Here is a 24,318-nt window from a genome sequence, read left to right as displayed (position 1 = left end):
GCTGGTGTGATGCGTTAGTGTTTACAGAGCCTGTTCGCATTTATCAGTACATTTGATCCCTAAAGCAAATCACATCTTATAATCCTTTGCTTAAAACCCTCTAGTGGCATCCCTTTGCAGTTAGAATCAAATCCATATTCCTTACCAGGGGTGCACAAGACCCTGCATGATCAGTAGGAGTTGAGGGATAAGCTAGGCAGAGCAACTCTCACAGGTCACGACCCACCACCCCTAGAGATAGTACTTCAGTTTTGCAGTCTGGTAACAGGCGAGGTATGACATCCTTGTTCTGTTTCCCAAATGCCAGTCATTGCTTCCTTCATGATTATTGGCATACCTAAATTCTACCCGAGTGTTACTTATATCCTATATTTTCTGTATATTGACCCCTCTTTTTTTTTTTTAATTTCAATAGGCACTACTTGTTTTAACCTTGTTCTAAGCATTAATATTTGTGAAACTTAGGGGTACAAGTCAGATACAGTCTTCCTTTGTCTTTGAAGGATAATTTGATACTGAAAACCCCCTGGATAGGATAAATTCTCATTAATCAAAAACTATAAATAACATTTTAACAGAAATAACAAAAACAAAGTTTTTGTATTCACAAACGATAAAATTCACTCCTAATTATATTGAAACAAAACAAATCCCATTTAAGTGGACACAGGCACTCACTGGTTAACGTTTGTTGTCAAAATAATCCAACAAGGTTTTAATCTTCATTAACTAAAGATATTTAATCTTCATTAATTATTCTTTAAGAGGGATATGTACTTGTTCTTAATATATTTTGAAGCATTAGATATCTTAGGACTAAACAAATAAGATATACATTTTATGTTTATGGAATTCAGCCTTGAATTATTTTAAAAAGAAAAGCAAATAAAGACAAAATGAGTCAATGAAAATTGTAAATGGCTGGAGGTGTCACATTCACTAAACATGTTGACAGTTTAGGCAGCATGATGTAAGAGATTATCACTCCTATAAACTGTTAAACCACAAGTACTCCAAGAGAAAAAACCCATATGACACCTGCCAAAATTTCAACTTTGAAGACGCCTGGATGGTGGCTCTTTCATCACACTACTCAGCTGTTCACAAGGAAAACAATATCTAGATGATTATTTTAAAGTGACAGCAAATGCCGTGTAAGACAAACTAGCAGTAGAAAAAGAAATTCCTTATGAAGTTGAATATTTGGAATAGTTTGGAGGATGTTTGGGTATCATGAACCTTGTAACAAAAAACAGTGGTGTCCTCACTTTTCACCCCCAAGTTCCATTGGCCCCAGACAACTGCAGTCACGTTATTTCTTTTGGAGAAGGGTCCAGGAAACAAAACAGAAGAGCCAGTCTTCTAAATAACATTTTTATAAGGCTATTGCTTGACTTTGCTTTTTTTTTTTTTTATTTAAAGAAATTATCCTTTCTCCCTCTTGTAGAAGATTAGGATTTAATTCACAGCACCCTGTGGGATACATTTGGTCTTTATCATTCTTCTAATGTAGGTATATCAATTTTGGCTGTTGTTATTAGGTATTTACATTAGGATGATGGTATAATTGTTTACAGCAGAGCCATATAGTATACAACAATTTGTTTTGTATAATTTTTTGTTTTTCTTAGAGTTAAAAGCTGCCCTTTCCCTCCCATTTTTAAAGTTGAGATGTAAATATAAATATAGTAGAATTCACCCTTTTAGTGTGTAGTTCTATGAGTTTTGACAAACACATACAGCTGTGTGACCACCACTACAGTTAGGATGTAGAAAATTCCCTGGTAGTAGTTAGTCTCTTCCCCACCCCATTCCTTTGGCAACTGCTCCTCTGTCTTTTGTCCTGTTCTTGCACCCTTTTACAGGCTGTCACAGAAATGGAACCATTCCATTTGTTGCCTTTTGAGTCTGGCTTTTTCCACTAGAATTACCATCCTTTAGAATTTTTCTTTTCTTTTTTTGTTCTTATCATTTATTCCCAAATTCTGAACCCTTGGAACCCTCTGTCCTCCAGTTTGGACTAGTTACTCGCTAGAACAGCTGCACAGCTGAATTCTTAGGATTTCTCTTCACCAAATTGAGAGCATTTTCTTTCTTTTTCTTATGTTCTAGAGCCTCTGTTTTCTGAATATTATGTTCCCTTTTCTTGGAAAAGGAACTCTTGTAGCCTCCTAAGAGAGTATATGGGAGGTAGCCTTTTTTTAAGCTTGCATGTCTGAAAATGTCTTTTATTCTTACACTTGCATATTTAGCTTAGCTGGATATAGAATTCTCAGTTGGAAGTTATTTTTCCTTAATTTTTTAATGGTATTATTCCATTGTCTTCAGGCATTTGGTGTAACTGTTAAGAGGTTCTGTTCTGATTTCCAGTCCTTTGTATGTGACCTATTTTCCTACCCCTCACTTCCTCAGAGCTTTTAGGATCATCTCTTTTTCTGGTACTCTGAAATTTAACTATGATATGCATTGATGAAGGTCTTTTTATTCGTTGTGAGGACACTTTGTGTAGATACACGTTAAAATATATAACAACTAAATTTGAAAATGAATATATGTTTGTATATGTATGAGTGAAACATTATGCTGTACACCAGAAATTGTACACATTGTAAAGTGACTATACTTCAATAAAATATATATATAGATGCATATATATAAAATAACCGTAGTAAAGTCATGTCTATCACCTGACATTAACACCCTCTGCAGAATGATTGCACCTAATGTTCTCTTAGGGGCTTCCTATTTTTAAAAGGCATTTTTTTTTCTCCTGTGAAGTTTGGGCCATGATTGCTTTGGAGAGCTTCATGGAATAGGTGAGACTTGAGCTGGTTCTGAAGAATGAGTAGAATTTTAACAGAGTAGTGGAGATACTTCTGGCACTAAGAACACCACTGAGAAAGCCCTCAAAATTGGCCATTAGAAGACAGGAGAGAAAGTGAAGTTCTCCTGTGGGGGATAGGTGGGAGATAAGTTCAGGTATTTGGGAATAGGGTGGGGAAGGTAACATTTATTGAGCATCCACAGTGTGTCATTGTGGAGAGACTTGGATTTTTTTTAAGTGTATTGTTAAGTAGTTGACCTGTGAAAAGCTATAATAAATAATACCAGTGTATTACCACAATAACCATGTACCCACCGCCAAATTTGAGATATTATTAGTACGGTTAATGCCCCTTTCACGTCAGTCCATCCCCAGCAGAGGTAATACTTAATTTGAATAGATAAAACATGTGCACGTGTATATGTAGAAAGGTTGTCTCCTTGCAAGTAGCCCACTACCACCTCTACTAGCACCCTCCAGCTCTACTCCCAGAGGCAACTATGATTATTGATGTCTTGTGTATCCCTCTAGGGACATTCTAAACTTAGAAAAGCATGTGTATATATCTTTTTCCGTATATGCTATTGTGCATCTAGCTTTTTTCACTTAAAATGTATTCTAGAGATCCTGCCTTGATCGGTACGTACAGAATATTTTGTGTCAGGTGCTTACAAGACTTTTTGTGTTGAAATATAACACACAAATAAAAATGCACAAAAAGTAAATGCACAGCTCAATGAACAATAACAGAATCATCAACTATGTAGCAGCTGCCACATCACCTCTGTACCCTCTGCCAGTCCCTACTCTTCTTCCTTTCCAAATGAAATTACTGGTCTGACTTACAGCATAGCATTTAGTTGTACTAGTTCTTATGCTTTATATAAATAAAGTCAAATAGTATTCACTGAGTCTGCCTTCTTTCAGTCAACATTGTTAGATTCACCCATGATGATGGTGAAGCTACAGTTCATTCATTTTCAGTGCTGTATAGTATTTGATGATACTAAGCCACAATTAATTCATTGTACTTTTGATTAGTATTTGGGATCTTTCCAGTTTTTGACTATTGTGAATAATGCTTATATGTACATTCTTGTACATGTCTTTTAATGCCTATATGCACAATTTCTTTTGGGTATATACTTAGAAGTAGAATTGTTGGGTTATAGGATATACGCAGGTTCAGCATCAGTTAATCAGTTTCCCAGGTGGTTGTGTTAATTTCCAGTCCCACCAGCAGTGTATGTGAGTTTCTGTTGTTCCATGTTCTCGCTAACCCATGATGTTACCAGTCCTCTTAATTTTAGTCATTCTAGTGTTTGTGCAGTGGTATCTCATTATGGTTTTAGTTTGTGTTTCCCTGATGACTAATGAGGTTAAGCACCTTTTCAGAAGTTTATTGCCCTTTTTGGACTTCCTCGGTTCTAGATTGCCTGTTAAAATCTTTTGCACATTTTTCTAATGGGATTTTTCTTTTTTCTTTTTTTATTGATTTGAAGTTCTTTTCATTTCCTGGATATGAGCCCTTTGTAGTGATGTTTTGCAAATATTTTCTCATTTGGTGGCTTGCCTTTTCAGTCTCTAAAAATACCTTTTGGTGAACAGAAGTGCTTAAGTTTAACACAACTCATTGTATTGCTGTTTTCCTTTATGGTTAGTGCTTTTTGTATTCTGTTTAAGAAATCTTTGCTTACCCTAAGGTCATGAAGATTATTTATCTCCTAGAAGCTTTATTGTTTTACCTTTTCCATTTAAATATATGCTCTACTTGGAATTTATTTTGGGGTGTGGTATGAGCTTTTCCACATAGATAGCTAGTTAACCTGTTATTGGAAAGACTCTTCATTGCTCTTTAGTGTTTGTTTTCCATCTGTTTCCGTCTCTTCTGTTCCACTGGTCTGCCCTTTTATCCTTATGCTGATATCACACTGTCTTATTTTCTGTGATTTTTATATGTTGATTTTGGTTATAGTATATTGAATTGGAAGAGTATCTTCTACTTATCTTCAAGATTTCCTTGACTATTCTTGGCCCTTTGCCATGTCCATATACATTTTAGAATGAACTTGTACATTTTTACATCAGAATTTTAATTGTGATTGCCTTCAGTCTTTTCAGTGCAATACACTTGTTCTCCCTCCGCTGCCCTTCCCCCCTCTTTTTCTTTGGTTTGGTCTTCTTTCATCTCTCTTGATAATGTTTTATAGTTTTCTATGAAGTGGTCTTACATAACTCTTGTTAAGATTTATTCCTTGGCATTTGACATGTTTTGATGGTATTGTATATAGTGTTTTTAAAATTGTATTTTCTAGCAGTAGCTGTAATATAAAAGCAAGATTGATTTTTATATCGCTCCTATATTTTATGACTTTACTTTTAGATTCTTTTGGATTGTATATGTGTACGATCATCTGCAAATATTGTCTGCAAATGAAGGTTTTATTTTATCCTTTCCAGTCTTACATCTATCTTTTTTTTTTTATCTGCTTGCCTTGCTGTGCTGTTAGTGCAGTGAATTGAAGTGGCATGTTCCTGATCTGAGAGGGGGAGAGGCTTAAACATTTAGCCATTAAGTATGATGTTTGCTGAAGGTTTTTTGTAGATACTGTTATTAGTTCACTTCTTTACTGGGTTTCTGATGTTGAAGTCTATCAAAATGTTTTTTCCTGCATCAATTGAGATGTTCATATAATTGTTTTCCATTGTGTTATTAATGTGATGAATTACACTGAGTAAAATTTTTAAGTATTAAACCAAATCTGAATTTCTGGTACAAAATTTCATCCCTTTTATGGGTTGGTAAATTTGATTCACTAATTTTTTTTATTAGGATTCTTCCTCTTTTATGTTCATGAGTGAGAATGGCCTATAATTTTCCTTTCAGCAGGTTTTGATATCAGGTTTAATCTGACCACTAGTCGTAGCTTTAGTTGCACCCCACAAATTTTGACATGTAGTGTTTTCATTATCACTTATTTCAGAATATTTTCAAATTTGTGCTTGGATTTCTTCTTTGACCTATGCATTTTTATAAGTGTATTTCTTAATTTCCAAATATGGGGGTTTTATAGTTATCTTTCTGTTACAGACTTTAGGCAGATTGCACTGAAATAGTCTGTATTTCGATTCATTTAAATGTGCTGAAATTTGCTCTATGGCCTAACAACTCGTCATTTTGTAAATGTTCTGTGTACTTGCAAAAAATGTATAGAGTAGCTATCAGATGTAGTGCTGTAGTGGGTCCATTTTGTTTAATTGTGTTAAAACCCTATATATCTTTACTAGTTTTTTGTTTATATCAGTTCCTGAGAGAAATTATAAAAATATCCCACTATGATTATGGGTTTGTTTATTAGGTACACTCAGATTTAGAACTGTTTAGATTGTCCTAGTTAACCATTTTATTGTCATAAAATGTCTTTATCTCTGGTAATACTTTATGCCTTAAGTCTCATATGCTGATTTTAATACACTTATACCACCTTTCTTTTGGTGGGTGTTTGCATTGTGTATTGTTTCCTGTTCTTTTATTTTCAGCCTTTCTATAAGACGTTTGTTTATTAGGCAAGCAGTATAACAAACTTTGTCTTTTAATTGGCGCATTTAGTACATTTGCTATTAATGTAATAACTAATACTTGGGGATTTAAATATACTTGCTTAATGCAGTGTTTACTTTTTAGATGTCCCACCTCTTCTTTGTTCCTTTTTCTCTTCTTTTTTTAAGTGTTTTTTTTTTCCTTCTTATGCAGGTGTACTAATAGAAGAATGGAATTTTTTTTATAATAATATTTTGCTAACTATTCCAAGTAACTGCTTACATTTGGGGTTCAGAGTTAGTGTTCCCTAAGATCAAATCAATTGTAAGTGTTCATCTGTAAATCCCATTCTTAGCTTCCGGGCTGTATGGAAACAGGCATCAGACTGGATTTGGCACCTTGGCAACAGGGTGCTGACCCCTCTGTGCACACAGTTTCTCATGCAGTAAGTAGTAGGTGAGGTGGCTTCATGTACATCCTTTTACAAACTAGGGTGCAGTTTATTCCTCTCCCGGTGACAAATGGGAATGGCCAGTTGTGACACCACATCCTGTTTTGTGCTGGAGTAACTGCTTCTGGGGAGTGGGAGGGGCAGGCAGAGCATCACTGTGTCGAACTCAGGGAGAAGTGTTGGGGAGGCTTCAGGCCAGGCAAATTAGGGTGCAGAGGGGACCAGGAGGTGGCACTCAGACTGGCTTGTACGCATGTGGGCAAGGGAGACTTGCTCGTGTTCCAGCCGCACTGGCCTCCCACCCCGATATTTGAACTCGTCCCAAATGCTCCTGCCCCAGAGCCTTTTCCATTTGTCATTCCTTCTACTTGGAATGCTCTTTCCATAGAGATCCTCATGGCTCCCCCAAACCCAACTTCCTCCACGTCTCTGCCTTTTTTTTTTTTTTTTGAAGTTATCTGATAGACTTAATTTTTTAGAGCAATTTCAGCAGAATTGAGCAGAAAATAGAGAGTTCCCACATAGCCCTCTCCACCCATACATACATACTCCCCTACCTTCAACATCCCTCATCAGTGTGGCATATTTGGTACAATCGATGAACCAACACGGGCACATTATTATCAACCAAAGTCCGTAGTTTACTTTAGGGTTCACTCTTGATATTGTACGTTCTATGGGTTTTGACAAATGCTTGATGACATGTAGCCACCACTATAGTATCATGCAGAATAATTTCATTGTCCTGAAAATCCCTTGTGTTCCATCTATTCATCCCTCCTTCCCTCTCCCCAAACTCCTGGAAACCACGATCTTTTTATTGTTTCTGTAGCTGTGCCTTTCCAGAATGTCATTTGGTTGGAATTGTACAATTTGTAGCCTTTTGTAGACTGGCTTCTTTCATTTAGTAATATGTCTTTTAAATTTCTTCCATGTCTTTCGTGGCTTGATAGCACCTTTTTTTTCCACTGCACATATATTTTTAAATTTACATATATGTACTGTTCATTGTTTCTAAGAATGTTTAGCGCTTTAGCTTTACATAGTTATCAAAGGAATAAAGCCAATCACAAAATAAGAATTAATTCAAAAAATATGTACACCTTGCTATTAACAGCAACATTATAATTGCCAAGATATGGAAGCATCCTAAGTGCACATTAATAAGTGAATGGATAAAGAAGATGCAGCATACATATATGTAATGGAATACAACTCACCCATAAGAAAGAAGGATACTTTGCCATTTGCAGCCCTTCATTCACTTTTTTTTCACTTCAAAAACCAGAATTTTATAACTGACATAAACATTTCCATTGCATCAAAAAGAACAAAATACCTAGAAACAAACTTAACCAAGGAGGTTACTTATACTCTGAAAACTGAAATGACACAAAGAAATGGAACGATTTCTTGTGCTCTTGGATTAGAAGAATCGACACTATCAAAATGGCAACATTACCCAAAGCAATCCACAGATCCAATGCAACCCCCGTCAAAATACTCACAACATTCCTCACAGAACTAGAACAAACAATTCCAGAATTTATAAGGAACCATAAAAGACCCCAAACGGCCAAAGCAATCTTTTGTAGGTCTTTTTTTTTTCTCTTTCTTCTTTTTGTTTTCTTTTCTTATGGTTTGATAACTAGAGAAGGTCCTTTAACATTTGTTGTAAAGCTGGTTTGGTGGTGCTGAAATCATTTAGCTTTTGTTTATCTGTGAAGCTTTTGATTTTTCCATCAAGTCTGAATGAGAGCCTTGCTGGATAGAGTATTCTTGGTTGTAAGTTTTCCCCTTTCATCACTTTAAATATATCATGCTACTCTCTTCTGACCTGTAGAGTTTCTGCTGAAAAATCAGCTGATAACCTTATGGGAGTTTCCTTGTATGTTATTTGTTGCTTTTCTCTTGCTAATTTTAATATTTTCTCCTTATCTTTAATTTTTGTCAATTTGGTGACTGTGTGCCTTGGTGTATTCCTCTTTGAGTTGATCCTGTGTGGTACTCTCTGTACTTCCTGGACTTGAGTGACTTTCCCAAATTAGGGAAGTTTTCAATGAGTATCTCTCCAAAAATTTTCTCAGGTCTTTTCTCTCTCTTTTCTCTTTCTGGGACCCCTATAATGCAAATATTAGAGTGCTTCATGTCCCAGAGTTCTCTTATTCCTTTTTATTTTTTCTGTTTTCTGTTCTGCCGTAGTGATTTCCACCAATCTGTCTTCTAGCTCACTGATCTCTTCTTCTGCCTCATTTAGTCTATTCCTGGTTCCTTCTAGTGTGTTATTCATTTCAGTAATTTTATTCTTCAACTCTGTTTGGGTATTCTTTATATTTTCCAGCTCTTTGCTTAAGACTTCGCTCTGTGCATCTTTACTCCTCTTGAGTTCTCTGAACATCTTCACCATCATTATTTTAAACTCTTTGTCAGGTAAATTGCTTATCTCCTCATCACTTATTTCTTCTGGGATTTTATCTCATGCCTTGGCCTGGGAGATACTCCTTTGCCGCCTCATGTTGTTTATCTTTGTGTGTGTTTGTGGATTCCTTCCACAGGCTTTGGGATTATTGTTTTCTTATTTCTAGTATCTGCCCCTGGGGATGAGGCCGGACTAGAGGCTTAAGCAGAGTTCCTGGCGGGAGGAATCGGTGCCTGCCCCCTGCTGGGTGAAGCTTGGTCCTGGACCTCTGGTGTGTAGGGCCTTTGTGGCTTGAGAAGTCTGCTAATGAATGGGGCTGTGTTCCCACCCTGTATGTTGTTTGGCTTGAGGCTTCCCTACAGGCTATTGGGTGGGGCTAGGTCTCAGGTGCTAATGTTCCAATCAAGATGTCGGCCTCCAGGAAAGCTCATGTAGATGAATACTCCCATAATGTCCACCACCAGCTTTTATGTCCCCTGGGTGAGCCGTAGCCATCCCCCACGTCCCCAGAAGACCCTCCAAATCCAGCAGGCAGGCATGGCCCACGTTCCTATGAAATTGCTGCCTCTGCCCTTAGACCTGGCTCACATGAGATTCTGTGTACGCTTTCCAAGCGAATGAATTCTCCTTTTCCCCCAGTCCCGTGGGGCTCCTGGCACCAAGCCCCACCGGCCTTCAGAACCAGATGTCCTGGGGTCTCCTTTTCTTCCCAATGCCAGGGCTGGAGCTGGGGACCCTGACATGGGGCTTAGAGCTCTCACCCCCGTGGGAGGGCCTCTGTGACTTAACGAATCTTCAGCTTGTGGGTCGCCCACCCTAGGGATATGGGGCCCAATTATATCACAAACACACCCCTCCTACCATCCTGCTGTGGTTCCCTCTTTATGTTTCCAGTTGCAAAAGATCTTTTTTGCTAGGTTCCAGTCTTTTTTTCAATGGTTGTTAGCATTCAGTTGTGGTTTTGTTGTAGTCATGAGGAGAGGTGAGCTCGTGGTCCTGCCACTCTGCCATCTTGACCAGAAATCTTAAATGTTTCTTTTTTAAAAGAGCTTTTATTAAGGTATAATTTATGGACTATAAAATTTACTCATTGAGCTGTTCAATTCAGTGATTTTTAGGAAATTTATAGTTAGACGTTACCACAGTCATTTTAGAACATTTACATCACTTACATCACCCCATAAAGTTCCTTATGTCCACGATTTATTTTTATAGCAGCTTTGTTGAAATATAATTCACATACTGCATAAGTCACCCATTTAAAGTATACAAGTCAATGGTTTTTACTATATACATGAAGTTAATCTCCACAGTAGCTATCTCCACAGTCAATTTTAGAAAATTTCATCACCGTTAAAGAAATTCCATACCCATTAACAGTCACTGCCCAGTTCCCTCCCCATTCCTGCCCTCTACCTCCTCTCAGCACTAGGTCACTACTAATCTACTTTCTGACTTTATGGATTTACCTATTCTGGACATTTCATAGTAATAGAATCAAATAATGTATGGCTTTTTATGGATGGCTTCTTTCACTTAGCATAATGTTAAGATTTGTCCATGTTGTAGCAAGTATTAGTACTTCATTGCTTTTTATCACCAAATAATATTCTGCTATATGGGTATACCATTTGTTATTTATCTATTTATCAGTTGGTGGACATTAGTTTGTTTTTTTTTCTACTTTTGGGTTATTATGAATAAAGCTGCCATGAATTTATGTGTACAAGTTTTTGTGTGGACATTGTTTTCATTTCTTTTGGCTTCCTACCTGGATTGCTGGGTCATATGGTAACTATATTTAACTTCTTGAGAAGCTGCCAAACTCTTTTTTCCAAAGTAGCTGCACCATTTTACATTCCCACCAGCAGAGTGTGAGGATTCCAATTCCTCTACACTCTAGCCAGCACTTACTATTATTTGTCTTTTTAGTTGTAACCATCCTCATTGGTATGAAGTGGTGTCTTACTTTGAGTTTAATTTGCATTTCTCTGATAATTAATGCTGTTGAGCATTTTTTCATGCGCTTATTGGCCGTCTCTACATCTTCTTCAGAAAAGTATATACTTAGAGACTTTGCCCATTCTTTAAATTATTAACTCAGTATCTTTAATAGATACAGGCTTATCAGTGTACCTATTTCTCCTCATGTGAGTTTGATAGTTTGTGTCTTTCAAGGAATGATCTGTTTAAGTAATGAAATTTGTGGACATGGAGTTGTTCATATAATTCTTTTATCCTTTCAATATTTAAAGGGATCAATAACGTGATGCTTGTTTTATTTATTTTAAATTGTGGTAAAAATACACATAACATAAATTTATCATTTTAACCATTTTAAGCATACAGTTTAATAGTGTTAAGTATTTATATTGTTGTATAGTCGGTCTCCAGAACTCTTTGTGTTGGAAAACTAAACCTTGTACCCATTAAACAATTCCCCATTTCTCTCCCCTTCTTCCCACTCTTCCTGACCCTGACAACCATCATCCTACTTTCTGTCTCTATAAATTTGACAACTCTAGGTACCTCATGTAAGTGGAATGATACAGTATATGTCTTTTTGTGACTGGCTTCTTTCACTTAGTGTAATGTGCTCAAGGTTCGTGCATGTTGTAGTATGTATCAGAATTTCTTTCTTTTTAAGGCTAAATAACATACCATTTAATATTCCTTTGTATATATCACATTTTGTTTATCCATTCACCTGCCAGTGGACACTTTGGTTTCCACCTTTTGGCTATTGTGAATAATGCTGCTGTGAACATAGATGTACCTCTCTTACTTCTCTGATATTAGTAATTTATGTCTTTTCTCTTTTTTTCTTGATTAGCCTGGTTAGAGGTTTACCAATTTTACGAATTTTTGAAAGAACCAGCTTTTGGTTTCCTTAGTTTTTCCTAGTGATTTCCTGCTTTGAATATCAGTGGTTTCTGCTCTCATTTTTATAATTATTTTCTTCTGTTTACATTAGGCTTAAATTGCTGAGTTTAGTTTACTGAAGTAGGAGCTTAGATGATTGATCTTAGGTTTTCTTTTCAATACATGCTTTCGGTACTATAAATTTTCCTCTAAGCACTGCCTTTACTGCATCTCACAGATTTTGATAAGTTATATTTTCATTTTCCTTTAGTTCAAAAATATTTAAAAATTTCTCTTTGAAACTTCTTCTTTGACTCATATGTAATTTAGAAATGTGTTGAATATCCAAATATTTTGGGATTTGTAACTATCTGTTATTGATTTCAAGTTTAATTCTATTGTGGTCTGAGAACATACTTTGTATGATTTCTGTTTTTAAGAAAATTTTGTTAAGGTATGTTTTATGGCCTAGAATGTGGTCTTTCCTGGTGAATTTTCATGTGAGCTTGAGAAGAATAGGTATTCTGCTGCTGTGGGATAAAGTATTCTGTAAAGTTCAGTTATATCCAGTTGATTGATAATTTAATTCAAGTCAGCCATATCCTTAATTATTTCTGCCTACTAGGAGTGTGTTGAAGTCCAACTAAATAGTGGATTTGTCTATCTTTCCTTGCAGTTCTATCAGTTTTTGCCTTACCTATTTTGCTGTGCTGTTGGTAGGTACATAAACATTAGGGATTGCTGTTTTCTTGGAGAATTGACTCCTGTCATTATGTAATGACTTTTTTATTTCCTTAAGCTTGGTAGTATTACCCCTTTTACATTACTGAATGTAACAATTTGAGTCAGTGTAAGGTAGTCAGTGTAACTATTTTCAGTATTACTGATCTTTTCAAAGAACCAACTTTCGATTTTGTTGATTTTTCTCCCTTTTTTTTTTTTGTTCTCTGTATCATTTATTTTTGCAGTGATCTTAATTTTCTTGTGCTTGCTTTGGATTTGGTTTGCTCCTTTTCCCCCTAGTTTCTCATGGTGGAAGATCAGATAATATGAGATCTCTCTCCTTTAATATGAATGTTTATAGCTATAAATTTGTAAGAACTGCTTTTGCTGAGTCCCATAAAACTATCATTGCTTTCTATTTTCTGAATTCAAGGAAAGATATTTTTTCATTGTTCTGGGGCTTGCCTTGATTTGAACTTGCTTGAAGTATATAAAATTTCTGATAATCATTTTGACCTACAGAGATGGTAATTTCCTATGGTTCACCCTATTACATATTACTTTGATAGACATCTCATTACTCCTGTATTATCTTATTTTTACAATCTCATAAAACAAGCTCAAGAAGAATAGTAGGACTTGTCCAAGATCATAGGATTGATATGCATCAGGATAGACTAAGATGTTATTGAAGACATACATGTCCTGTAATAACAGTTACAAGGAGCTTTTGATCTCATTGAGGGACAAGTGTACATGAAAATAATTCACTCTGGCATTTTAATGTTATGTCCCAAATGTGTTAGTGGAAGCTGCCATATTGACTAATGAACCTGTCATTAGACTAGAAGACTATTGCTCATGCCTTCAAACATTTACTGATTCCCTGCTCTGTGCCTTGCATTCTTTGAGAGAAAGGTGTGCACAATAAATATAGCCTGAAGGGGCTTGTGGTCTGTAGGAGGGGGTGGGCAAGTGAACCAGTAATTATGATACACTAGGATGAATATTAGATAAGGCCCCAGACTCTTAGAAAGGAGAGGGGAAGGCCTATCAAGGAAAATTTCTGGTGGTTTGGCTTGCATTTTGAAGTAGAAAGAGCTTTCCTGGTAAAAAAAAAGACAGGGAGGAGAAGGAGTTTTCCAGGTAGGGAAGACATCTAGAGATGTTCTGTGGTAGTACATTTGAGGCTTAAACAGCACAGGGGGTTAGGGGCTCTGACTCTCCACTGTTGAAAATTCGTGTATAACTTAGAGTTGACCCTCCAAACCTGCAGTTCCCCTGCACTCGTGGATTCAACCAACCACGGATTGTGTAGTACTGTAGTATGTACTATTGAAGAAAACCCTTCCTATAAGTGGACCCATGCAGCTCAAACCTGTGTTCAAGGGTCAACTGTATATGTGTGTGTTTACTGCCTCCACCTTCACTTTAGTTTCCCCCTACAGGTGGCAGGGGGAGAGCATGTGCAGAGAGGCAGAAAGACGTACGTTTGGAGCCTAGAGTATGCATTGGGAAAGAGATGAAGCTAGAGAGGAAAGTGGGTGATAGAATAGGAAGGACATGTATCACAAACAGGGAGCTGGACTTTTACCTTCTAGGCTGCGGGGGATTTTTTGAAGGTTTCTAGAAAGAGACCTTTGAATTATTTGTCCTGGGTGGGCTTAGGAGCCAGCTGCTCTCCTTTGCCATATATGCTAGTAGTTCTTTCCTCGCCAATAAAATGATCCTTTTTTTTTCTTTTGACTTACAGTTCACTGAGACTTTTTTGACGGAGAGGGACAAACAGTCCAAATGGAGTGGAATTCCTCAGCTGCTCCTTAAGCTGTACGCAACCAGCCACCTCCACAGTGACTTTGTTGAGTGCCAAAACATCCTCAAGGTAACTGTTAGGGGCCCTGGAGGGGCTGTTTCAAGGCCTCCAAATGATAGAAGATGTCAGTTTTTTTCTCCCCTTCAGTCTGCTTTTTAAAATAGCCTGTTTTTATTGCGTAAGCTGTAGAAAATTTGGGAAGTTGAGAAAAAGTGCAAAGAAAAAAATAAAAACCACCTATAATCCCACCACCATTAAGTTCCCTGTGTATATATTTCTGAGTTTTATTTATGCTTGTTTTGTGGCAGTGCTTGCTTAATTTGGGAGGCCTGTGCCCTGGGATAGAGATGACATTCTATTTGAGCAGGATTTAAAAGACCCCAATTGCTAAAGGTTCAAGGAAGTGGCCTTATGGTTGTTGGTAACTCTGACTAACATAAGAAGATGAAGGGACTGGTCTTGATGGTTGGGAGAGGGATGAAAGAGTGCAGAGACATGCAGGGCAGGTCTCAATCTTGAGTGTGTATCAGAATCACCTGGAAGGCTTGTTAAACCATTGAGTGCTGGGCCCTACCCACAGTTTCTGATTCAGTAGGTCTAGGGTTACTATATCCAAATTTCAGCTTGTTGGAGGTGAGTCCAACTTTGAATTTAGATCAGCAGCTCTAGCTGTAGTTAAAACCCATGCAAGTTATATTTGATCATAATGAAACTATATAATGTTGTTCTTCAGAGGTGAAGTTCTGATTATTGTATCACATAATAAGTCATTCTAAGATATAATAGGACCAAATAAGTTTAATCTCTACTTTTAAGAAGAGATGTTTTGTCTATACAACTTTTTTATAAATTGGAAATCATTCCCAAATAAAAGTTTATTTAATAAGAAAATGTTTTGTGTTCTTGATCTTCTTATAGTCTAATTAAGATGGAAACAGTTATAGTGCCTTACACTTGTTTGAGAACATTTTGCAAAGAATTACACATTTTCATTTGATTCCTACAAAGTGTCTGAGATATGGGATAGATGAAGGAAGGAAATTAGTATTTGTGAGAGCTTGCCATGTGATCATCATTTCTTTATGCATTCAGCAAATATTTATTTGAAATTTATGTGTACCAGGCATATTTAGTTTTTATGGTAACTCTGTGAGGTGGATTATTTGTATTTATCCAGAATACTTTGATTGCAGGTATCAGTAAGCCACTCAGACTAGCGAAAAAGACCCTTTGTTGTCTCACATAACTGGAGAGCACAGATGTGAATTCAGGGGCTGTATAGAGTTAGGCTGTCCATTTCTTCTCTTGACATCTGTGTGTGGCCTCATGTTCCTCCACAGAAATGGGGCTGTTACCTAAAGAAGAGAAAAAGAGATACTGAACAGGCAAACCCAGATGTCTGCTGCATTCCCTTTTTAAAAAGCTAAGAAAACTGAGACTCAGCATAACCTACACAAAGCCATGTGGCTATTGTTTGATGAGCCCAGATTTGTCTTACTCTTGAAACTAGCTTCCACTGTACTATGTTACCAGCAGGAATTACATCCTAGTTTTATAAATGAGAGAAATGAAGACCAGAGGAAGTGGTTCAGTCACTTACTAATTATGTGATCATGCACAACTTTGTGATTTTTTCACCTGTAATGTTGGTAAAACTATACTCACTTCATTGAATTATTATAAGAATTAAATGGGCTGAAGTACAGAAGCCTGGTGCCTGGCCTCTCACAGGTTATCTGTAAGAGAGGGTTCTGTTTTTTCTTTATGTGTGGTCCCTGGACCAGCAGCAGCAGCATCACTTGGGACTAGTTATAAATGCACTTTCTCAGGCTCCACCCCAGACCTATTAAATCAAACTGCAGGTGAGGCCCAGCAGTCTAGGTATTAAGGAGCCCTTTAGATGATTCTGATGCTCAGCACAGTGTGAGAGTCATTGCTCTAGCCCGGTGTGTTCCATCTCCCTCAAAGTTCCTGAGGAGGGAGCATAGTGGGTAGGGTCTTGTGTTCGTCTTACTTTATCTCCTAGTCACCCAGAAGCATTCTGTTTCCTTCTGTAAGCACAGACTCTGGAGCCAGACTTCCTAGGTTTAAGTCCTGGTTCTGTCATATACCCTGTGTGACATTGACAACTTCTTTGTACCTTAGTTTCCTTATCTGTAAAATTGGGCTGATAAGTTACTGTTATCTCATAGGGTTGTGAGGATTAAAAGAACTAATATATGAAGTACTTAGAACCATGCTTAGTACATAATAAGCATTTAATAGGTTAGTTATTACTGCTCTTACTACAAATTTTATTCAATCAGCTTTTCTGTAAGATTATTATTTTTTTATGGTTCATTTGACTGTGGGGTGGGGGTGTTGCTGTTTTGGGGCTGTCATGAATTCAAATTGCAACTAAAATGCAAGCTGTTGTTTTGGTGTCTGGTTTGTGTTGGATACGAAAGCTAAATGTCCCTCTGTATACTTTTTTTAAACTAGGAAATTTCTCCTCTTCTCTCCATGGAGGCTATGGCATTTGTTACTGAAGAGAGGAAACTTACCCAAGAAACCACTTATCCAAATACTTATATTTTTGACTTGTTTGGAGGTGTTGATGTAAGTAATTGTTTATTATTACTATCACAACTTAATGACTTAATTAAACCCTTGAAATGGGAGATAGGAAACATTTTAAAATTTATAGCAAACATTTCAGAATTTTAATCTTTAGAAGCTCAGTGGCGCTCACCTGTGTAGAAGCACCATAACTTTTACATTAGAAGGATTAGATTTATTTGAATTGATAATATATCCATCTTTTATTTAAGGCACAGAGTAAAAGGTATGTCTCCTATTTCCGCATGTTCCCTCCTCAGAGGCAGCCGTGATTACAAGTTTCTTCTATCTCCTTTCAGAGATGTTCTGGGGTAATATGTGTGTGTGTAAATAGTTACCCCCCTTAGACTTTTTTTTTCCCCATGTAGTGATGGCATACTGTATATACAGGTACACAGCTCTGCATCTTGCTTTTTCCATGTAATTCTCTAGCTTGGAGATAGATTCATTTTAGTACATGTAAATCTGCCTCATTATTTTAAACAGCTATATAGTATTGCCTGGTGTTTTCTCTTTTGTTTGTTTTTGGAGGGGAGGTAATTAGGTTTATTTATTTATATTAACTTTTTTTTTTAACGGAGGTACTGGGGATTAAACCCAGGACCTTATGCATGTTATGCATGCGCTCTCCCACTGAACTATACCCTCCCCCATGCCTGGTGTAATTATGCCATAATTTATTTACCCAGGCCCCAATTGATGGACATTTAGAGTTTTCTCACGCATTTCCTATAACAAACAGGGTTGCAGTAAAGGTTTTTGTACATGTGAGTACTAAACACCTTTGGGATCAAAGCATATGTACCTTTTATTGTTTATAAACTTGTCAGTTTACATACCTAAGAGATTTTATCAATTTACATCCCCAGTAACAAAGATAAGAGTGTCTGTTTATCCACACCATCACCAACACGGCATGTTTTTATGGACTTTGTATGACTTGCATGCAGTAAAGTACACCAGTAATTGCCAAAAAATAAGTTCACCTTTGTCGCTACCACCCAAATCACTGAATGGAACATTTCCAGCACACAGTAGCCTCCTTTACTGAACAGTATACTTTTAAGTATTTTAAATATTTACTAAGCAGATATGAGAGAAATTGTCTCTCTCCAGTTTTTTAAAGCAGTTTTATTGAGATATAGTTCACATACCATATAATTCACCCATTTAAAATGTACAAATCAGTGTTTTTTAGTGTATTCATAGATATGTGCAACTACCACCACAATTTTAGAACATTTTTACCACCCCAGAAAGAAACTACATTTATTTTAGCTATCACTCCCCTATTCCTCCAACTTCAACCCCATCATAGGCAACTATCAATCTCCTTTCTGTCTCTGTAGATATCCTTGTTCTCGACATTTCATATGAATGGAGTCATGTAATATGTGATCTTTTGTTACTGGCTTCTTTCACCTAGCTTAATGTTTTCAGAGTTCATCTACATTGTAGCATATCAGCACTTTATTCCTTTTAATGGGTGAATAATATTCCTTTGTATGGATATACCACATTTTGTATGTCTGTTTGTCAGTTGATAGACATTTGGGTTGTTTCTGCCTTTCTGCTACCACAAATAATGCTGTTCTTAACATCTGTGTACAAGTTTCTGTATGGAAATATGTTTTCATTAATTTTGGGTATATACCTTAAAGTGGGATTGCTTGGTCATATGGTAACTCATATATTTAATTCTTTGATAATCTGTCAGACTGTTTTTTCCAAGGCAGTTGCACCATTTTACATGCCTACCAGCAGTGCATGAGGGTTCTAATTTTTCCACAAATTCCTTAACTCTTGTTATTTTCTGCATTATTGATTATAGCCATCCTACTGGGTGTGAAGTGTTAGCTCACTTGGGTTTGATTTGCATTTTCCCATTGGCTGTTGCTGTTGAGCATCATGTAATGTGCTTACAGGTCATTTGTATATCTGTCTTGGAGAAATGTCTGTTTCCTTTTCTCATTTTTTAATAGGGTTATCTTCTTATTATGAGTTGTAAGAGGTTTTTTTTTTAATATATTCTCTTCATAGTTTTAAAAATTTGCATGTTTTTGTGAGTGAAATTTAATATCTTTTCATGCATTTATAAGTAGTTTCTTTTCCGCCAATTGTCTGTTAGTGGCTTTTGCAGTTTTTTCTAATTGGTTATTAGGCCTTTCTCTTACTGATTTTCTGTCTTAGTTTGTTCAGGCTGCTATAACAAAATATCACAGATTGGGTAGTTTATAAATAACAGAAATGTATTTGTCATAGTTCTGAAGCCTGAGAAGTCCAAGTTCATGGCACTGGCAGATTTGGTGTTTGGTAAATGTCCTCTTCTGGGTTGCAGACTGCCAGCTTCTGTATGTGTCCTCACATGAGGAAAGGTGCTAAGGAATCTCTCTGGAGCCTCTTTCATAAGGGCATAATCCCATTCATGAGGGCCCTGCCCTCCCAACCTAATCACCCACAAAAGCCACACCTCCTAATGCCATCACATTGGGTATTAGGATTTAACATGTGAATTTTGGAAGGGCAAGCATTCAGATCATAGTAATTTGTAAGTACTCAGTTTTTAAAAGTCCTTTGTCACATGTGTTCTATTTTTTCCCCTATTTTGAAAATTGAATTTTGATGTTGTTTATGATACTTTTCAATATGAAAATATTTGCTTTTTAGGTTGTCAGATTGATCAATCTTTCGTTTTATGGCTTTAGAGTTTTTCTTGCTTTTTTCACTGTTGGATTTTAAACTGTGTTCATTCTAATATTTAAAGTTTTTATCATACATGTCTAAATTTTTACACCATTTGAAATCTGTTTTGATGTAATGATTGAGGGTCCTGGGATCCTACTTTTTTTCCCTCGGATCTCTGTCCTTGCCCCTGCCACTGGGAGCACGAAGGAGGCTTTCAGGGTGTTTTGGTTGTGTTGTATCTTGATCTGAGTAGTGACTGTGCAGGAATAATGTTCACCTTGTTAAACTGGAGCTGTACATTTACAACTTACACTCTTTGCTGTATCATGTTATAGTTCAACTTAAAAAATGTTTCCTTAAAGATACTGTTTTCCACAGAAACAAAGATTGAGTGTTGAACGTTTGCATCCATAGCATCAGTCATAGCCTGTGTTCCTTATTTGTTGCTCAGCAGTCCCTCTCCTAAGCAGTCCCAGTGGTCCTTTAGCATATACTTACTGGCCAGCTTAAGGGACCCTTCACTACTGAATTGTTCATCAAGGAATTTACTTAATAGAAACCAATGGGTTTATGGGAGGGAAAAGAATATGTGAGTCTCTAGCCTGATGACTATTTGCAGTGAAAATGTGGCTTTCTGGTACAAGTGCCTGTCCCATCTTAGGACATTTTTGGATCAATGGCGCTTGATTTTGTGGAGTTTTTCTCTCCTACTTTGAGTTAGATAAGCTTCTCCAGGAATCTCAGTCTGTTCATAAATATGGCTTTTGCTTGGGTCTTTTTGCTTTTCACTGTTAGTTGGGTGCATTTCTTCTTGCTGAACTCTCTTGTCATCTTGCTCCTGAAAGTATTTTTCAGACAGAGCTCTTTGTTTCTTTCTCTGCCAATCACTGGTAAGGCTCCACAATAATTCCCTCTTCCTGTGCTGCCCAAAGCTCAGCTGAATTAGAATAACTGGCTACACTGGTGGCTAGGCCACTCCTCGTCAACTTGACCAAATCCCTAACAAGACAGTGAAGAGTGTGTCCTAGAGTTTGTAAACTCAGATGCCTGTGAGGTCAGGTAGGTAACTTACTACAGTGAAGCAGACCCAGAGTAAGATGACCTGCATAAATTAAATGAAAACAGTGATTATGAAGGAGTGAAGAGTGCATGTCTACTTTATGGGGAAATGACTCTTCTATTCCCATTGACCTTTGTCCTGAGGGATGTAAGAAATCTAGATTCTTATGTGAAATCTCCCAGCTTTTCAGTAGATATGGACCAAATGAAATATGTCAGTGGGCCAGGTATGATCCTTATCTTGGCATTCAAAGATTTTTACTTTATTCACTGACATACTCCGTTATCCATTTTATTTTAAGTATAATACTCTATGCAGATAAGCATCTTACATCTTCTTGGATGACTCTGAAAAGTGGGGCATCTTGTTTGAAAAGCATTTGTGTAGTAGGCCTCAAAACCTTTAAAGATCATTACTCAGTTTGCCCTGTCGTTTCCATTTCTGTGAATCTCTCATGAAGACGTAAGTCAAAATGAGATAAAGCATTGTATACAAAGATGCTTAGTGTAGCATTATATATAATAGTTAAAAGTATCCATCAGGAGGAAGGTAATTTTTGTTTTCTATAAGGTCAATGGTGATATTGTTGATACTCTATTATTTTTTATTCTCTACTTAATTAGTTTCCATTTTAATCCTTGTTATTTCTTTTCTTCTGCTTGCTTTGAATTTGGCTTGCGCCTCTTTCCAATGAAGTTGAAGTGGAAGATTCTGTTATTGGTTTAAGATTGACCCACCTCCTTTTTTTAATATAAGCATTTACAACTATAAATTTCCCTCTAAATACTGCTTTAACTGTATCACAAGTTTCAGTATACTGATCCATCTCAAAGTATTCTAATTTCCCTTGTGAATTCTTCTTTGACTCATTGATTGTTGAGAATTTGATTTTTAATCATCTACTTTTATAAATTTCCCAAATTTCTCTCTGTTACCAATTTATAATTTCATTTCATGTGGTAAACGAGCATGCTTTGTATGATTTCAATCCTTTTAAATTTAATGAGGCTTACTTTATGGTCTAACATATGATTTATCCTAGAAAATATTCCATGTTTGCTTGAGTATAATGTGTATTCTGCCCTTGGTAGGCAGGGTGTTTTATAGCTGTCTATTGGAACTTGTTGTTTTATAGTGGTCAAGTCTTCTTCTTTGGTGATGCCTGATTGTCTATCCTTTATTGAAAGTCAGATATCGAAGTGTCCAACTATTGGTTTTGAATTGTCTGTTTCCTTCCATTCTGTCAGCTTTTGCTTCAGTGTATTCTGAGGCTCTGCTGTTAGGTGCATATGTTTATAATTATTGTATCTTCCTGATGGATTGACCTTTTTATCATTATAAACTGTCCTTTGTTTCAACAGAATGGGTTTTCAATGCATATTTATTGTAAACCATTGAAGCAAAATTATGTGTTGTATTAGAGGTATGTAAAATGAAAAATGAATGGATATCCTCCTCAGTTCCCTGTAGAAATTAGTATTAACAGTATTGGTATATCTTTTGTGATTCTTTTTATAAACTTATATTTGTAAAAGAACACCAGTGTTCTTTAAGCAAAAGAGGAATCACAATGATGATGTTGTGTAGCTTTAAAAAAAGTTAAAGCTACATTGGATCCCAGAGATTAACTAATTTTACAGGCTTTAAAAAAAAATGAGAGCGCTGAGGCCATGGAGAAACATTGACTTGCCCGTGTTTACAGGGGAATAGGTAGCTGAGCTGCGACTAAAAGGCAGGTTTCCTGACTCTTGGTACAGTGCTCATTTCCCAGAACTTCACTGCCTTCTGCCTGTGTTGAGAATAAGGGGGTCTTATGGTGCCACAACGGATATTTGGGCCATGAGTTGTCATGGTAAAGATGGTTTTTTAAGTTGTACTTTCAATTAATTGTGAAAGCTTTATCCAACTTTTGTTTCTTTTTTTTTTTAATAGCTCCTTGTAGAAATTCTTATGAGGCCTACAATCTCTATTCGGGGACAGAAGCTGAAAAGTAAGTATATTTGTCAGCCACTGGTCCTCATTTCCCAACCTGCTGATACGATGGTAATTCATAGGAGTTTCTCTTCTTTCCCTCCCTAACTCTTAACATAAAGAGGATATGCCTTACATTCTGCTGCAGGATGCTCTCTCCACCCCTAACTAAGCAGCTGTCTTTATGTGTTTTATACTAGGTTGGAATACAGCTCTGGTGCTTTAAAAGAAATAGTGTGAAAAGCACTGGGCTGAAAGAATTACATCTTTGTAGTTTCTCCCACTAGGTTTATAAGTTCTATGAGGGCTGAGATTTTGTGTTTTTTATTTCCGTTGCCAAACACTGTATATTCTGTATCTGCTCTAGAGTACGTGCTGAATAAATATTTGATGAACGAGTTAATTCCATTTCCCTTTGAAAATGAAAGGTCTAGAAGTACTGAGATGTACTGATGTGGTGTTTCAGCCTGCTCTGAAGTAATGAAGTAAATAAACAACCCAAAAAGCTCCCATAGGTTGAAAGATAGTGATGAGGGATATAGGACATCTGCATTGTCTCCAGATTATATCAAGTGACCCTTCTGGTCAAGCTGGCTTGGCAGGGTTGCCCATTGGGATCTTGGAGGGAGGCCTAACATTTTAATGAGTTTGTGGCAGCATGGGAATGAATGGAAACAGTTTTTAAAAATAAAAGTAATACCAGACAATACACTTTATACATGATTCATACTCAGTTTTATCATCTCCTAGTTTTTGGGTCACGAAAATTTAGTTTCCTTTTTGTTGCACTCTCCTGTTCCTGCTCACAGAGAAGTAACTAGTTCGTTATTGAAGTTAGCAGGTCAGGGATTAAAAGCCATTTTAGCCAATACAAATAACAACAACAACAACAACAAAACCCCAAAAACAAAATACTTTGAGTCTGTAGTAAAAATGATATCCTTGTTTGCTGCTAGTAGAACTTTTAATGGAAATTTATAACAAAAACAATCAAGGTGCTTATACTTTGAATTCTAGTAATTCTACTTTTGGAAATGTCTTCTAGGGAACCAATTCAGCACATGCATGAAAGGGCTACACATTATGTTATTTATTTTTAGTCTATTTAAATAGCAAAATAAAACAAAAACCCTGGATATATTCTAAGCAAACTACAAAGGGAACATGGCTTATTAAGTGTTAATACAACAGCTTGAAATTGTGAAGACCGGAGCATAGTAAGAAAATGGCTACTATTTCATACCAAAAGGCAGTACACAAATTGGTTTGTAGGTTCTGATGGGTGCCATGAAGCTCTTTGGTAAACAAGAAAAGGTATGCTAAAGAACAATCATCTTGGAGGGGATTATGAAGAACAGTTCTTACGTTAAA

The 24,318-nt window shown here is 36.6% G+C and overlaps 1 protein-coding gene across 3 annotated transcripts in view; it reads left to right on the top strand.

The window, feature by feature from the left end:
- Nucleotides 1–24,318, top strand: part of TRPC4AP (transient receptor potential cation channel subfamily C member 4 associated protein) — a 61,996-nt gene that overhangs the window by 3,537 nt on the left and 34,141 nt on the right. For all 3 annotated transcript variants that reach the window (XM_074347191.1, XM_074347190.1, XM_074347192.1), the window contains exons 2-4: nucleotides 14,574–14,702; nucleotides 17,115–17,231; nucleotides 22,909–22,966. In XM_074347191.1, the coding sequence (XP_074203292.1) occupies nucleotides 14,574–14,702; nucleotides 17,115–17,231; nucleotides 22,909–22,966 (304 nt within the window). The remainder of the gene's footprint in view (nucleotides 1–14,573; nucleotides 14,703–17,114; nucleotides 17,232–22,908; nucleotides 22,967–24,318) is intronic.

Source organism: Camelus bactrianus, chromosome 19, assembly GCF_048773025.1.
Source record: "Camelus bactrianus isolate YW-2024 breed Bactrian camel chromosome 19, ASM4877302v1, whole genome shotgun sequence".
Classification (NCBI taxonomy): domain Eukaryota; kingdom Metazoa; phylum Chordata; class Mammalia; order Artiodactyla; family Camelidae; genus Camelus; species Camelus bactrianus.
This window is presented reverse-complemented; position numbering and strand designations above follow the sequence as displayed.